The sequence below is a fragment of the Bombus huntii genome, chromosome 8 (assembly GCF_024542735.1).
Source record: "Bombus huntii isolate Logan2020A chromosome 8, iyBomHunt1.1, whole genome shotgun sequence".
Taxonomy (NCBI): Eukaryota; Metazoa; Arthropoda; class Insecta; order Hymenoptera; family Apidae; genus Bombus; species Bombus huntii.
In genome coordinates this window covers 2,431,435-2,448,475 of record NC_066245.1, presented here as the reverse complement: position 1 = coordinate 2,448,475, position 17,041 = coordinate 2,431,435, and the positions used below count along the sequence as shown (strand labels likewise).

General features: G+C 35.9%; 3 protein-coding genes across 4 annotated transcripts in view; 1 reads left to right on the top strand and 2 right to left on the bottom strand.

Moving 5' to 3' along the window:
* Positions 1-42: 42 nt before the first annotated feature.
* On the bottom strand, positions 43-11,981 carry LOC126868791 (leucine-rich repeats and immunoglobulin-like domains protein 3). The gene is made up of 14 exons (XM_050624655.1): positions 11,089-11,981; positions 9,821-9,892; positions 9,567-9,710; positions 9,341-9,478; positions 9,104-9,244; positions 8,731-9,018; positions 8,475-8,618; positions 8,154-8,392; positions 7,904-8,050; positions 7,503-7,817; positions 7,136-7,417; positions 6,765-7,040; positions 6,380-6,685; positions 43-6,279 (listed from the first exon to the last, which is right to left on the bottom strand). Exons 1-14 carry the CDS (start codon positions 11,382-11,384, stop codon positions 6,152-6,154), a joined length of 2,916 nt encoding a protein of 971 aa, XP_050480612.1. The 5' UTR covers positions 11,385-11,981; the 3' UTR covers positions 43-6,151.
* Positions 11,982-12,127: 146 nt separating this feature from the next.
* LOC126868814 (RING finger protein 11) lies at positions 12,128-15,022 on the bottom strand. 2 transcript variants are annotated; one of them, XM_050624722.1, is made up of 3 exons: positions 14,498-15,022; positions 13,795-14,185; positions 12,128-13,573 (listed from the first exon to the last, which is right to left on the bottom strand). In XM_050624722.1, the coding sequence occupies exons 1-2, from the start codon at positions 14,627-14,629 to the stop codon at positions 13,832-13,834; spliced, it is 486 nt and encodes a 161-aa protein (XP_050480679.1). In that variant the 5' UTR covers positions 14,630-15,022; the 3' UTR covers positions 12,128-13,573; positions 13,795-13,831. The 2 variants fall into 2 exon arrangements, with proteins under 2 accessions (XP_050480679.1, XP_050480678.1); XM_050624721.1 differs by having other exon boundaries at positions 12,128-14,185; positions 14,498-15,021.
* Positions 15,023-15,279: 257 nt separating this feature from the next.
* Positions 15,280-17,041, top strand: part of LOC126868786 (uncharacterized) — an 18,656-nt gene continuing 16,894 nt past the window's right edge. Inside the window, exons 1-2 of the mRNA XM_050624633.1 lie at positions 15,280-16,427; positions 16,643-16,906. Coding sequence (XP_050480590.1) covers positions 16,819-16,906 — 88 coding nt within the window. The 5' untranslated portion in view covers positions 15,280-16,427; positions 16,643-16,818. The remainder of the gene's footprint in view (positions 16,428-16,642; positions 16,907-17,041) is intronic.

Sequence of the window (17,041 nt, the reverse complement as noted above, 5' to 3'; positions counted from 1 at the left end):
GGGGATAGGATAAGAGGAGCGCAGACGCAAAAAGGACACCAACTAGAAACCAGAAACCGTCGATTACTGACTGATCGCGATCAAGATCGACCGTGAACCAACCAACGAAGATCGTCGCTTTCGATTTTCTCGCCAAAGGCTAGAAAGCTTGGTAACAATTCGTGTGCGGTTTCAGATCGTCCTCGCACGATTCGAATACGCGAACATCATCGCCGTTGATTCGCGCACGCATCGATCGCGGTGAATCTTCCGACTCGAACGTTTTTACGGCCGGATATTCGTAACGAAAGTTCGCACGTTGGTCGTGCGTGATCGCGTTCGTCTCAAGTTCTTTTTCTCTTTCTCGGTTTTCAGTTCGGTAAGTGGATCGCGCGCGCTACATTCGCGGGGAAGGTGATACGGTAGCACGGTGACACGTTAACGACTCTTTGTAGGACAATTCTGTCGCTGATAGACTAAAGCGCGAAAATTCGACTTCTCCGAAGGAAAACGTTCGAGAAGAGACGGCAGTGCGGAACGATTTGGAACGCGACACAGCGCGGCACTAAAAACCGCTGGAAACCGTGCGTTTCGCTCGCCAAGCTTCGCCGCGACTTCGACGGGTGTCCGCTCGCGTCGTAGGCTCCCCCACTTTAACCCTTCCCTTCCACTACGCGCTCGGCCTAATTACACGACAGCTATCTGTATTGCAATCACGCGCTTATCCTTCTTGAATTACCTTATAATTTCGAAACACACTGGCGACGAGCGGAACTCGCGGAATTGAACACGGATGATGGTGTGAAGAGCTGTGCGGTGCAAGGATCGAAACGAGCGACAACGTGCGTGCGTTTAAGCTTGGATGAAGAATGTGCAACTTTGCGACCAAGCTTCGTGGCACGTACTTCCACGTTCATTGTTTATAGGTGAGTTTAGATAATCGATTCTGTAGATAAAAATGTCGTATCTTTGAGGATATTTTTGTATAATGAGCAGCTTGTACGTTTGATGAAAGTTGCGTTCTGATTGCTATTTACCATCCGGGATAATTCGCTTGAACGTTATTATCGACTTGTATAAACGAGTCGCGCGAAGTTGCCGCAAGGTGCGCATCGCTATCCAGAAACGGTGACGAGATGAATGATCAATTACCGACGACGAGATTTCGCAAGAACCGATCTTCGTGCTTTGTATCCGTCTAATTGTAAAAGATGCATCGAGCTATCCTCGTTCGTTTGTAACGACCGAATCGAAACATCGAAACGAGACGTCGTTTCTAATTCGAACTCTATGCTCGCCCAACTTTTCTTGTAAATAGTAATGCGTGTTTTCGTTGTTCGACGATTTGGAACGTCGATACGCGGCACGTAATTGGCCAAACGCATAAGACAATTTGAACCGTTACTTCGACTACAATCGTTGTTTATAGACAGATTTACGCATCAGAAAGCTCGAACGAACAAAATTTAGCATGGCCACGGAACGAGTTATTGACGAACCGTCGTCGAAGCGCGTCAACCGACGAATCGAAGATCGACTGGTTCGAGACTGAAGAACGTTACCGCGATATCTGCATCTTCCGATAATCGCGATCGATCGCCGGCCGACGAGCATCGACCAACGAGCACCGCGTCTTAATGATTTTTGACAATGTTAGTTTTATTGTGAGCGACGCAAATATTATATATATATATATACATATACATATATATATATATATATATAGATAAATAGATAGTTAGGTAGATAGATAGAGAATTTTGTGTTTGCGAGTGAACGAAAAATCGGCCGAGAGCCGACGAAGAATGATCGCGGTTGATCCTACGAGGAAATTTACCGCATCACGAAGGATGACGACGCGGTCGGATGGACTCGATCGTTAGCTGCGACTGTTTCGCGCACGCGCATGCCTATTCTGAAACCATCGCGCGCCGTCTTACCGACGAAAATTCGCTCGAAACCTGTACATATTTTGCGGTGAAATAAATCTGTTATTTTCGCGTTACCGTTTAACGACGGAGACGAATCGCCTGGTTCGTTCAGGATGCGCCGAGTCAGAATGCGCATCATGTTTAACAAGCAGGATATTAAGTAATTATATTTGCGATTTGCAGATAAAACGGAACCGGTAAGAATCGAACAATTCTTTTTCCTGCGAATATCACAATTTTCAACGCCTTTTATTGGATTGTTCGAAAAGTTCGTAGCATTTTTATTACAAATTCCGTTTATCAAATAATGAAATGTTTAAACAACTATACTGCTCTTGGTTGGATATTAAAGAAAATTATGAAGAAGTATCCAAAATTTGTTAATAAAATATGTTTCTCTTTTTCAGTGGGACAATGTTAAACGTTATACATTCAAATTTTGAATCGTATCTAGAATGTTTGTCTCTATCGGCCTCGTTATTATTTATTGTGATCTTTACAAAATTTAGTCGAAAGTCAAAGATGAAATAAAAAATACTTTAGAAGCCTGTAAAAGCTATGCGAAGTTCATTGATGAAAAAGACGACAAATTTTTAATTTAGATCTTTCTTAACTCACATTACGAATTTCCCGAACAGTCTAATTTGTTGGTAAATTCCTTCCATTAACGACAACAAACTTCAAGAGATTTTTCGCAAGAGATATCGTGGCTGTTTACCATCAAAGATGTTGCTGTTCCCCATTTAAAAGGAACCACACGATGTATTTTACTTAACTAAACTATTTTCTTCTTATTTATTTATATATTGTTCGTCCTTTAAAGCGTCATAACCCACGCGTTTTCTTTTATTGTTTAATCGCGTCGCAGAAAAGCACGATTCTACTTTACCATCGCATGAAATGAACGTTACCAACAGATTGCGAATGTTTACACAAATATTTATCAAACTGAAACATAAATATAGATTTCTTCCAATTATTAAATGCTATAAATTGTGCTTTACTCTGAATATTTTATATATTTTTCTCTTTTATTTTCCATAAATGCATAAATATTCGCAATCTGGGTATCAACAACGATCACTTCTTGCGTCAACGAATCGAACGACAATTTTAACACACACTGTGTATATATACGATACTTTGATCATTGTGATACTTGGAAATAAGTAACTACCCACGTGCCGTTATATATGTATTACGTTTCTTACATCTTAATTCTCTTTTCCCCGCCCAAACTTCTTGTTTCTTTCGTTCGCATTTGAAAACTATGTATAGAGCAAAAACACGATAAGCATATTTCCCATCTCTTTTCTATCATGCTGTAGTTTTAAAATTCACTATGCTATTAATTAATCTTGCGTTATCAAAATTGTTCTTTTATTTAATATTTATTCCAAACATATATTTTTCCATTTTATTCATAGTTCGAAAAGCACTGCTTGAAGTTATTAAAGTATTGAACATATTAAAATTTTCTTTATCTTAACAATCATACTTCCGGCTATCCATATCTGTCAGATTCTTTCCAGTTCTAATTATTTTATATTAAAATATTCCTTTTCGGTTTTAATACGATATTAACGTCGAAAAATCAAGAAAAAAGTACTTATCATGTTTTCTCTTAAGATCTTAATTCTTAAACGAATCGGACATCGCGTCCTTTTATTTTCTTCGAACGATTCTATTCGCGAATGCGTAACAAAATCATCGAAGGGGTTTCGTTCCTATCGATCGTTCATGACTGACATCAACGCCAACAGATTGATGATAAAAAATCAATTCTGAATTCATCTGAATGCGAATCTAGTATTTTTTAACCCTTAGAGAACTAATATCTCGTGGGAACACTTGTATATGTGTGTGATGCGTGTTTTCATGATCACCGATGTAGTGTAAACAGGAATATTTGAGATCGAGAAATGGCTGCAACCGCGCAAAATATGTACACCCGCACAGATACGTTCATTGATAGCAGGAAAGAAAAAGGAAAAAAGAATATAGAAAGAAAGAAGGAAAGGAAGAAAGAAAAGAAAGAAAGGAAAAAAAAGCAAATGGTTATGATACGCTGGCGTATCGTTTTAATGTTTCTAAGAAGATTGCCGAATCCGTCTGCTTTTTTCTTTCTTTCTCCTATGAATGTACATGTACATGTATCAGCAATTGTATATTTTAACAAAGTATGCTCGTTTGGTAAATAAAGCTCAAGAGAAAAGAAACGAAACGAAATGTTAATAGAGAGGAAAGATGAGGGAGTTTGTTTGCTGACTGACTATATAACATTATTCTGATAGATTACTTGTATTTGTTTATAATATACCACGTAACAACAAGGAAAAATACTGAATTAAACGAGGACACCTTAATCGGTGTATCACACACAGGCACGAGTCAATCAACGTTTTCGCGACAGATTCTCTTGTTTATTGGCAAAATACGGTTTAATACTTGTCAGTGGTAAGTTTGCACGATCCCACTGGATCTGCTGGCCTGCTGGACGCAATCTTAATTCGCAATCGTTCGCGACTCATTCCTGAATCCACCGGCGACGATACATTGAATTTTCATCCTCTTCTCTTTCGCAGAACAAAATAACTGTATATTTGATAAAAATCTTCCGTAGAATGAAAAACGACGCATGCTACAAGTCATTGATGACGAAAAGGGAAAGAACTAATGAACGAAGTTGATCGTAGACCGAACAACCATTTATCGCTCGTGATACGTTACTACGCGATATAATGCGTTGTATCGCGTCAACCAAGAATGACAATATTCGCTTAATCTTCTTTTTCTCTTTCGCTTTCTCGAATTATATGATTTAAAAAAATATAGATGATTATGAAGGATGCATTTTTAACCGCGACATGATAGCGAAACGATAAAGTATCACAATAATAATTTTTGCAAGCGTCGGCTTTTACCAAAGATTTACGTTTTCCTGTTTCATATCTTATACCATGTATGTTCACGGTCATTTTAAATTGCATGTGCGCAGCACGGTAATATCACAAATGAACTTCAAATTCACAAAAACGATAATATCCACTGAAGTTTTTCTACACAGCTACCGTCGTCTTATCGCTTGATCGCTCAACTAATTACAAATCTACTTATCTTACGTTTAGATTTTCTATTAAAACGCACGAATACACAAGAAACAAATTATTGATAGAAGAAAAACGAAGGAAGAAAGTGTTTTCTCCTATTAATTTCTCCTCGATCAAAATGACGATAAAACGCAATCGTGACAACGTTTGCGAACTTTCATGAAATTACTATAATAAATATAGTATTCTTTTCATGTATAGACGCTATAAATTTTAGTAAATTAAATACTAAAGGAAAATCGTTGACTTTAAGCGATGATAATACACAGGCAGATACTAGAAAACTGGTATTGATATCTATCGGTGATGAGCAATCGTTATCGGATTAAATTGTATCAAAGTGTTTATCTAGGTGCGACGTAACCATTAGCTATGAATAAAAAATAAAGAGGAAGACAAATCATGAAGTGTCTACATATCAGCACTTTGGTGCGTAACAATTGTACACGCATACCCGTTCGCTCGTACGTATATATGTATACACAATTAACGCGTTTGTTGTATATGTAAAATACGTGTGCGTGAACTTGTGTACGTATGTACGTTTCTCTTTCTCATTTCATCTGTTTTTTTTTCTTTTTCTTCTTTTTCGTTTAAGACAAACTGACGTCATGGGGCACTATAAATACAAACATTATCTAATAGTAATTAAGTAATCCTAAAAATAAATATCTATCACAAAAGACTGGTTTACGATATAAGTGGCTTTTGCGGGTTACGGTAATTCCCAGTGTCAACATACTCTTATTATTTTACCCTTTCCTCGACGGCACTCAGTTACACACTAATTACGATGAGTCCTTACTCTTAAATATTTACAAATCTTACGTCATTAGTACTTTCTAGTTTACGTATCGCTCTTCTGACAAACGTTTTTATAATAAATACGACAATGATCGGGATCCTTGTCGCTTGTACCCCTATCGTACACCACGACATTAATGTTCATGACACACGAGGATTGACAAATTGCACATTTGCTGTAGCAAATAGTTTGTTATCAAACGGTTGAAACAACGTTCGATCGCTTGCGATTTTTCAATCGTTCTTTTGCACATGGTAAAGAAGAACGTTTATGCACGGACTGCGACGAACCGATCATGATGAAGACATATTTGAAATTTCTGTTTTTTAAACGGCGCAGTCTTTGTTCTCCAAGACCTGTCGTTCATGATTCGTGTATCGTAACAACGGTGCTCCTACATTCACCACGGCACTTGTTTCTTCCTCATTGTTCACTGAACATGTAACGATCTCTTCTACAAATAGAAGTAGCCAAATTTCAAGATAAAAAGGAACAGAAGACGAGAATAAAATGAAAGATGAAACGGAACAAATGACAAAAATATTTGTACGTACCGGGTAAACATAATTGTAACTGATCGCTACTAGGGTTGGTACTGTCTCCTGTACCGCTGTCTTTACTATGCTGCGAACTCGTTTCCAAATATATATGTGTTTGCGTGTCCGCTACCGTAGCTGCTATAGCTGACGACGGTTGTGAATTTCTAGTCTGAGTAAGAGCATTCAACCGTCTTCTAGTTTGATAGATTATAACCACCCATACTATCGATGTACCAACAGCGCAACATACAACGGTGATTATTATCAAACCTAGTATATCATCCTCGTTTACCGACATAGGATTAGGAGTTGATATCGGAGCTGCAACACGTACAATATTTTTTTATTAGATTTTATTCCAAATTTGAAAGAAAGATCTAATTCACTGAAGATCTCTTACCTGGTTTCACTGTAAGGTGAGATGCACCAACGACACTACCCAATGAATTGCTCATTTCACATTCATAACTGCCAGCGTCGCTAATTTTAGTGTCGACGATTATCAGTAGTTGGTCTTCAGCTGTAAAGAAATGTCGCTCGGTCGCCTGCAGAGGATTTCCATTCTTACGCCATGATAACTTTGGTCTGGGCATACCGCTTGCCATGCACTCCAATACGATCGAACCACCCATTGTCACTTCTTTGTTTTCCATTGGTTTTACGAATGATGGCGTTTCTTTTGGAAGAAAAAGTTAGATATCATAAATCCGATTGAATTTTGCCTACATTAAGTAATTGTAACTGTATTATGTAAAAGCACATGACACTTACCCAGTATCGTAAGAGTAGCATTCGCGACGATTAAACCAGCAAGATTTTGCGCAGTGCACGAGTAAATGCCACTATCCGCTGTTTTCACGTCGACGATGAATAGTACATCGTCAGTAGGCATCATGTGCATTCTTCTCTCTCTTGCCGCTGGAAAGTCGTTACCACCATCTTTTTGCCACGCTATTTGCGGCGATGGATGCCCATCCGCGGAACACTCGAGTCGAGCAGTGCTTCCAGCGATTACACGTATATCGTGCGGAATTTTCGAAAATGATGGATAAACTACAACGAGGATAAAACATTTTATACTTACATTTGACAGTTTCATATTAGGAACTTACTTAACTTATTTAAAATGAAAACTTACTTAAAATGCTTATTTTTGCTTTTGTGGAATATGTCGTTCCGTATGTGTTGGTTACCATACATTGATATTTCCCAGCATTCGCGTGTGTAACATTAGTAAAATGTAAAATGGAAGATGCCTCTGTTACACCGTTTTCCATAGAATCGGTGTTTATTTGCAGATTAACATCATCCATTTCAACGTTATCATGCTTCCAGGTAAAATGTAGTGGTGCATTGGCAGTACTCGTTGCTCGGCAAACTAGCGTCACGTTATCTCCTTTAATGCCCATTTGACTTTTAGGTTCTTCAATAATCCTTGGCTTTGGATATTCATCTAAATATCACACAAAATCTCGTTAATAGTTACTAGTTTATGGTAAAGTTACGTATGAATTCTAACTTAGAGTATAATATACTAACCACATGTAAAATTCTTATGATGAAGCTGAGTCAACGACATTCCTTGTAGCCAATGTGGAAACCCGCAATAAACTTCCGCATCACTGTAACTGTGCTCACGTAACCACATACTTAACCATTGCAGGCCACAGTCACAAACTAAAGCTCCTGTGCATGTAAAGAAAACATGATAATTGCGTGCGAATACTTTGAGTACCTCGCTTCGATTTAAATCGTATCACAAAAGAACACGTTTCACATTCGTACTTACTTGTATTCATTCTCAGTTTCGTTAGGCTAGTCATTGAAACGAATGCATTTTCTTGAATGCTCGTTACATTGTTTCCGCTTAAATCCAGTTCAGTTACGCTACTTAGTCCGGTAAATGCATTTTTGTTTACCGACTTTATTCTATTGTGCGCCAATCCTAGTTTCCATAGTTGTCCAAGTGGATCAAAGGCACCGTTGATATCTTCCACCATGTATGAAATTTTATTGAAGTTTAGTTCCCTTTAATAAAAAGATAGTTATTGAAAGTTTCACAAGGTCTCATATCATTACAGTGTATTATGTTATACTATACTATACGTACAATATCTGCAAATTAGGAGTTGAAGCAAATGCACCATCCGAAATATAGGTAATTTGATTGTGATCCAGTTTGAGCTTTTCTAATTTTTCCAAAAATTCAAAAGTATCTCGTTCAATGCTCTTCATTTCGTTATGCGACAGATCCCTGCAATCAAATTCTCGATTATAATCGAATACACTATGTGTTAATTAACATTACAAATTCCAGAATGTCTTATTGTATATTATATGTATTACGGGATAAAAATATTACTAACAACTCCACAATTTCTTTGCATCTATCCCATGCTTGTATTTCAATGGTGCTTATTCGATTGTGCGACAACGTTAACTTTTGTAAATGCTCTAATCCGAAAAGGCCTCCTTTTCTCACAACGGTTAACATGTTAAAGTCAAGTTGCAGGATCGTCAAATTTTCGAGTGGCCAGAACGCACCATCATGTAACGTTTCAATCTTGTTTCTCTTCAAACGTAATTCTTTCAAATTTTTTAAACCTGTAAGACTAAGTCCTTGGATCGTTTGCAATTCGTTTTTATTTATTTCTCTACAAAAGGAATATCGTGCTTTTATCATCATCGTAAACACAAGTAATAATAAACGACAAAAGATCATACGAAACAATTTCTTACAATATACGCAATTTTTTCAAATTCGTAAAAAGATCTTTCAGCTGCGTCAAATGATTTTTATTCAAACGCAATTCTTCCAACGAAGTTAGATTATCTAAACTTCCGTTTTCAATTATCCTTATTTGATTCATGTTCAAATTTCTGTAAGAAAATAGAAAATACGAAAGTTTTCGTAATTATCGTTATGAAACAACAACGTATCATAAGTTATACAAATAAATAGTAACCAATACATACAAATGTGTAAGGCAATTAGGAGCAAGAAAGGATCCATTCCGAATAACACTTATTTTATTTCCACTCATATCCAAATTTTGAAGTAGCTGCAGAGTAAGTAATGCAGTTCCATTTATATCAGTGATAGAATTATGAGCTCTACAAAAACAGAATATTATTTTCTTCTGTGTTAAAAATAATAGTTTTATGTATACACTATACAATAGTATCTAATTGATATACTCACAATGCAAGGTGTGTTATGTTTTTAACAAAAAACATATCTGGTACCTCCGTTAATTGATTTTTATTTATTTTAAGCCCTTGCAAATGTGTATCTTCTGGTAGAATGATTGTAAAATTGTCTCCAAATTTGTTGGCGCTAAGGTCTCTAAAATAATTATCAAATAAAACATCAATTACAATTAATAAAACATTCTTGTTTCAAAATATATTTGTGATTGAAATAATATTTTAAATGTATTTATAAAAGATACTCACAATTCCTTTAATTTAGTTAAATGTAATAATACATCAGGCTCCAAGCTAGCTATGTTGTTCTCTCTTAACTCTCTACAAAGGAAAACAATAATCTTGATTTTAATTTCTTTCTTCACTTTTTTTTATTTTACTTCTAATAGAAAATATTTTATACTTAATATATATATATATATATATATATATATATATATATATATATATATATATATATATATATATATATATATGTGTATATATATATATATATATCATCTTTTGTTCTTCATAATGCCAAGCATAATATCTATAAATACAATTATACGTAGCAGATAATATAAGTGGTCTTAAGACAATTTAAGATAAGGATTTTTCCACTTCGATCTTGATCTCCTTGACTCTAAACACCATGTAGTCTCAAACGATTTATGTCAGTACATACTGCTATATATAGTTAAAAATCCTTGCCAGCATATTTGGGAACAAAAACCTGTTTTCAATGTAAAATCTTCCCATGTTTGGAATACAATTACACACGTGTCTTGCCTGTACCATTTTGATTTATTTATAATTTAAAAAATAAAGACTATTTAGATAAATATTAAAATACTCTAGTATAAATTAATTGTTTAACAAATATTAAACTAAAATAACTATTTAAATAAAAAATTAGCCACTTCTTATTATTGCTAGCGTATCTTACCTTACTCAATGAACTATTCTGTACACAATCTTATTAAAGAATGGAATCATATACTATATCTATACTATATATTACTATACTATATGTTATATTTTTAGATTTATTTATGTTACACATAAGTTCATAATAAGAATATAAAGAATATGATATATAAAAATACAATAAGAGTAACAAAAATATTTGAGAAAACAACAAATTAACAAGATGTCATGAAAAGTATTTGTTTTCGTTTAGTTAATGAAGCCAATGTTATTATTGTGTACATTAACGTTTTTGTTAGAAATTCATGGTACGCTATCTTATCTGGTTAGATCATGTTACACTGGGTATATGTAGTTACCCGTTTAAATTTTGGCGATAATTGTTATAACGTGACGTTATAACGATTGGAACAGAATGAAATTAAGAAAAATGAACTTATATGATTTCTAAATGACAATCAGCGTTAAGACGAAGAAGTGGAACATAGTAGCATCTCGGTAAATTTTCGGAAACGAATCAAATGAAACAATCCGTGAAAGACAAGACGGCGTGGCGTCATGATGATGCACGTTCTTCTTGATAGAATAACGAGCGATTATTTACTTACAAGATCTCTGTCCATGGTGGTAGCCCGCTGGGTGCTCCGATCAATTGTAAGCTACTGCAGTCCACTACATTCCCAAGGCACGAACACTCAACGGGACACTGATTACCCTTGGTACTATCGTACGATATCCTGTCGGCTTTTGTAAAGTTCGATGGTGTTACGAGTAACACCGACAATGTAACAACCATCCATTTGTATCTCCACACAAGTCGATGTTGAAGAAAAACTTGTTCCGAATTCGACATCGTATGCACCGTTGTATCGTTCCGCTTAAAATTTATTTCGTAATTGTACATCGCGCGTCAATGATTTTCTCCATAGCGGCTTGCGGAATAACAATGGCATTTCCCGTAAAACCATCACCGTAATAATAAAAATGCCTACGTCCTATCGATTAAAAACAAACTTGTCTCTCAAAAACGCTTCAACCCACACACCATGATGACGCCCACGGACCGATGCGAGACTCCCTCACTGATTGCGCGATGCCATTCTCTCTCTTTCTCCTTCGTGTATCCATCTACTTCTTTGCAACGTTCCAACCTTTATATCACTAGAATTTTAGTTCCTAGCTAGTAACATATTCTATGTTTGATAGCATCGGACAGCATATATATACATATATACATACAGATGCAGATTTAGAAGTATGTATCAAGAAGTGGTAATGAAAATTTACTTTTACGTTTTTCATTAATGGAGCTCTTACTGTATGCGAACGGTACCACAAATGTTATGAAAATGAATTGTTGACAGTCTATGTTCTTTCACTTGATGAAAGAATGTATTTAACACTTCTAGCGCCACCAAAGTAAATTTTTAGAAACTATTTAAATATTTAATAGTAAGATATATGAAACGTAAGAATTTATTTATTTTCAGCATAAACATATTCTGAATCTTTCGTTCATTTATTTCAGTGTTTTGTCCACTACATTTTAACTAATATGAAAATTCTCGTAGGATGAATTTCTGAGTTATTATCAAAATAGCATATCTATCTAAAGTAAGGATAGGTATTGTTGAAAAAATCGTCAGCTGTTACTAAATATTTATATTATTATTATTCAATTTCTATCTGAATATTTATATCTTGTCAGTAAATCACTATTTCACAGCATCGCTTACTTTTCTTCCAAACAAATCATTAACATTACACATGAAGCTTTCATAAAACATTAAAATATTTTCGTCCAAGTAGGAAACGTATGTATATATACTATATGTACGTATATGTACTCTTAAAAGAATATATACATTTATATTCTATGTATGAAATCGACCGATTCGTCCAATTTCTAGTAAAGTTATGGGCTGGAAAACCATCATAACTGTTGAAGTTTTTTTATTCTTACGAAAATTTTATTTATGGGCTTTAAGTCCATGTAGAAATCTAAGTTAAATCGTGCAGCCTTTTGTTTAAGTTACGATTATATCGAACTGGAATAGATTGAGTTTAAACTGTTATACCAACTACATTCCTCCATTTGAAATCGAAATTGTGTTTTGAATTTTATAATGCTATTCAACAAAATCTCCCAAATTGTATATTCTTTATGAATACTTTTATAAAAATAAAGAATGAGTTTCTTATACGTAGATACCTACTGCGATACACGATTATTGTTACTACTAGTAAGAAAACGCAACGGAAAAATATTCAAGTAAGACGTGTTTAATTACTGCATTGAATGAGACTTTGATAATTGCGTTGCTACTGCTTATGACGAAAGCACCAATGAAACAATACGTATAATGGTCGTTACGGTCGTATAAAAATTTTGCCGATAAGGCCATTAGGGTTAATAAATCTAAACTTTTAAATAATTTGAATGCAGTGTAACTATGTGTATATAAAAAGTACATATAAATGATACTCGATAGATACTAGTATAAATATAAAATCCAACCAGCCTGTTTCCATCTGTGAAGTAACTCGGAATATAAATAAGAGACACGGAATACCAATACCTTTGCTTTACAATTTCTTCGATTACAATATGTACTATTTTCAGAAGAAAGATTATTCATAATCTAAGGCCAGGTCACATGAAAATAAGAGGCATTATATTTAAAAACAATAAGATTAACTTTATATGCCACAAGATATATTCCGAAAATAGGTTTTTAGTATTTGGAAACATGAAACCATCATAAATATGGTTGAAAATATACATAGTGCGATATTTTTTGTGATACATAATATTACTTATGATATTCACAATGCATACAATTGGCTATAACTACTCGACCAAATCACCAAAGTCAAGTAGATGCTATTCTTCCTTCAACTGAAAGTATTTTTAACAAGATCTCACATCTTCGGTTGCTCCATAAATTCGAACATTAGATAGTGTATCTTTTGCAGCCATATGAAAGAAAAGCTACTCTTTAGATTTAGCAGAAAATTAACAACTATGGCGATTGCTTTCTGATCGTAAATACACTTTACTTCTTATCAATGATCCATGTGTAGAACATTACCCTGTAAGAGGGAATGACCTATGTAGAAGACATTTGAAACTTTTTATAATACAAGTATTATTATTACTTAGCATACGAGCAGGTATGGTGGATACAATGGCAAATATGATCGACCATTAACAAGAAAAGGTCCCTTTGCTAATTAGAAGCCATTATACGTGGTAATAAAATTAATGGTTCTTCTTTCAATTTTTCTGTTCAGCAATAATATTGTTTGATTACCGATTAGCTATTTATTCCATTTCCCATCTTCATGGTGTTAAGTGGTTGGATGGTACGAACTAATCAGTGCTGCATCTACTGGTTCCATGCACGATGGACAAGTCAAGGAACGTAGCAACCAGTCGTCGATACATACAGCATGATAAGTGTGCATACAAGGTAAATAACGCACTTCCTCTCCCACTTGAAGCTCCATCATACATATCACGCATTCTCCCTTTTTAGTTCCGTCATATTCTCTCATAGGCAAGTGTTGGATAAGTCCAATGCGCTTTGCTATTCTAACTTGTTGTTCTTCTTCGCTACCTGGTCCTAGATTAACACCGATGCCAATTTGTTGAAGATGAAGTTCCCTTGTGAAAACTGGTGCATAGGAAAAGGTAACTGCCTCCTACAGAATCAAGCATTAGTAAGTTTCATTAGAGTATACTAAGCAAATTTTTTTAGCATTGATATATCTTATTAACTTCTTGAGAAACGAAAATTTAGCTAGATATCGTTTTATTTGACAAAAATAGATTATTATTATAATCGTTCGTATATCTTGATAGCATTTTTACAAAAAATATTTTCATCGTTAAAAATTCACAAATGAAATCAAAGAAATGGAGTAGAGACACAGTAGGTACGATTAATGTAACGATAAACACCATTCGGATAATGGAATCACGGTTGGTCGAAATATAGGAAGAAATGAAATTACATTGTTAGGTATTGGAGGTCCAAGGCCTTCTTGCAAAGAACCGCTAGTTAACGTAGGAGGATCAGTATTGTTACTCAGCAAAGTGGTATTATCCTGGTGGCCGCTTCCAGAACGTTTCAAACAATTCCCCATTTTGAAGGAACGTCAACTCTAGCTTTGCGTTTCTCGGGCAACGTGGTTCGGTTCGTCAATCCCAACGTCGTGATTAAACGATCGCGATAACTTCGACGTGGGATATTCCGAAACTTGTCCCCATCATAAATTGCTTGTTTTTCCGCCGATACACTTAACAAAGCCCGTTTCGGCCTTCGAACGGATGACACTTTGTGTCTCGATTGAAAATTTCACGTACGAATCTTTACTATCAAAACATCTTCAACCGTCACATACCCGTACCACAGCTGAGCGCCCGACGTATCCAACAAAACGTGACGAGAAAAAAAAACGGGCCAGTTAGTCACAGGTTGTGAAAAAAACACTTTTCACATCCCCCACGCGACGTTCTTCAAACGTTTAGTACACACCACCGCTTTCATCTTACTGCGTAGAAAATACCTCGCTGTGATTCGTCGTTACAACCGTGTCGCATTTTCCAACCTCCAATCACCGAAAAACGATTCCGTGTGATACGAAGAGTTTGCAAAAGATTACGTACGTTCCGTTCAGAAGACACTCGGCAACTAACATGCGATTGGTTCGAAACCAACACCGACATATCGTGAAGCAACGTGTTTACACTGTGCCTTTAATTTAAATTTTTGAATTCGAAGCGATTCGCGAAAAATGTCGATAAACATGCTTTTCCATTCGATTTGTTTCCCATTTTTTAAAATACTTTCAAAAGATGGGGTTATTATAATAAGAATGAATCGGTAAATGTGAATAATGAATTTGAAAAAATAATTTATCGGTAGAATGACTGTGGTATGTTCCCGCGTACGGATAGCGTGAGATTAAATACATATGTACAAATGCTGTTTGATTGATACTGTACATTTATTTACGTTCATTTTTGTTACTGTTTCTTTATTTGCGATATTTTCTGTGTAATTTGACGTTATATCGATATTCCTCCAATTTAAAGAAGAATGCGGAAGTTGCAAAAACTCTCGATGTTTATGCGAGAATTTATCATACCATGCACTTTATTATGCACTTCTGATCTTTGTGACTTTGTCCTATTGATCTTGAACGATTCGTGGATCTTCGTTTCTTTCGATGATATGCGGGAATACGTAATATTTAAAACTATACCACATAAGCATTCATTTCAGCAAATACGATTTCTTTGCTCTCCATTGTGAAATCTTTAGTTAAACTTCAACGACGATAACAGAGCGGCGTCGATGCGTTGATCGATAACTTTATAAAATGGTACGGTTCATCAAACCGAATCTGTTTCGAAGCAAGGGGCACATTAAATTTGAAAAGCAACAAGAGAAAAGCAACGATGTAATTATCGTTAACGCATTATAACAGACAAAAATGTGCCGATACTTTGTTAACGTTTCTGAACGAAATAGAAAGAAAATATGCTATAAGTACGTATGGTCAGTGATCAGAGTATGAACTATATTGTTGCAACTTAATGTAAAAATCTTAGGTGGCCGAGAATAATCTTTTTTGTTGTTATCTTATCTAGTTATGACCTGTAACCTCCAATAAGCACGAAAAGCAAGAAGACCTTTGATACTGATCCTCTCCCCCCTGAAAAGAGTAGCAGTGTCGTAGTTGATTCGATGTCGTTGGCCATTCGGTCAGCGAACATAGTCGGGGCAGGAAGCACTTACTTAACCGATCTATCGTGTACCCGTGCTTCCCATCAAGCGTGTACGACCGCGGCCTGCTTTGCACCCCAATCCTGTTCTTAGTGCGATCATTCCCCTCGATCAGTGATTTCTTAGCGCAATCTTTGGATATCTTCGACACGGTACGAGCTACATTATATTCTTTCATGTAGTGTCTTAAATCTCTATCATTTCTCTATTTGCCGATCGAATCCTTTAAATCGTTTCGTGTACAAAGCAAAGTTCAAAAGGCGATGGACCAGTCAGAAAAAGAGGCAAGGAGAAAGAGAGGGGGAGGGAGGGAGAGAGAGAGAGAGAGAGAGAGAAGGAGAGAGGTAACGAGATCGAAATGTTGCAGGAGGGTTCGAGTATCTGATCGTGTTCCGGTCAGAGGTGTGCTAGTGCTAAACCGCGGGTCATCTCATTCAATTTAAAAGCTGCAAGAAGTCCATCCACGAGGAACGCAAGGGGATGAAGGAGCGAGCGTATAGATGAAATAAGCAGATATTCAGCCCTGTTATCGTAACCAGCAGTATGATTTGGAACAAGGAACGGTCGCGGGGACGCGCTACTATTTTTCTTCTCGTTGCGATCTGTTTCGTCCTCGGTACAGCGCAGCCAGGTAAATTCAAGTTTTTAGCAACCGAAAGATCAACCGACGATTTTCGATCCACGTAAGATCAAATTTGAACGGAATGAAATTCATTTATAGAATAGTTTATCGGTTTCGCGTCGATCTTTTTTCGTCGGCTGGTTA

Excerpts from the sequence above, each read along its gene's own strand:
- LOC126868791 (XM_050624655.1), bottom strand. The coding sequence starts at position 11,384 with ATGTACAATTACGAAATAAATTTTAAGCGGAACGATACAACGGTGCAT. Across the intron at positions 9,479-9,566 it reads AACATAACACACCTTGCATT|AGCTCATAATTCTATCACTG; the intron begins GTGAGTATATCA and ends CTGTTTTTGTAG. Across the intron at positions 9,245-9,340 it reads CCTAATTGCCTTACACATTT|AAATTTGAACATGAATCAAA; the intron begins GTATGTATTGGT and ends ATTTTCTTACAG.
- LOC126868814 (XM_050624722.1), bottom strand. The coding sequence starts at position 14,629 with ATGGGGAATTGTTTGAAACGTTCTGGAAGCGGCCACCAGGATAATACC. Across the intron at positions 14,186-14,497 it reads GACCTCCAATACCTAACAAT|GAGGCAGTTACCTTTTCCTA; the intron begins GTAATTTCATTT and ends TTGATTCTGTAG.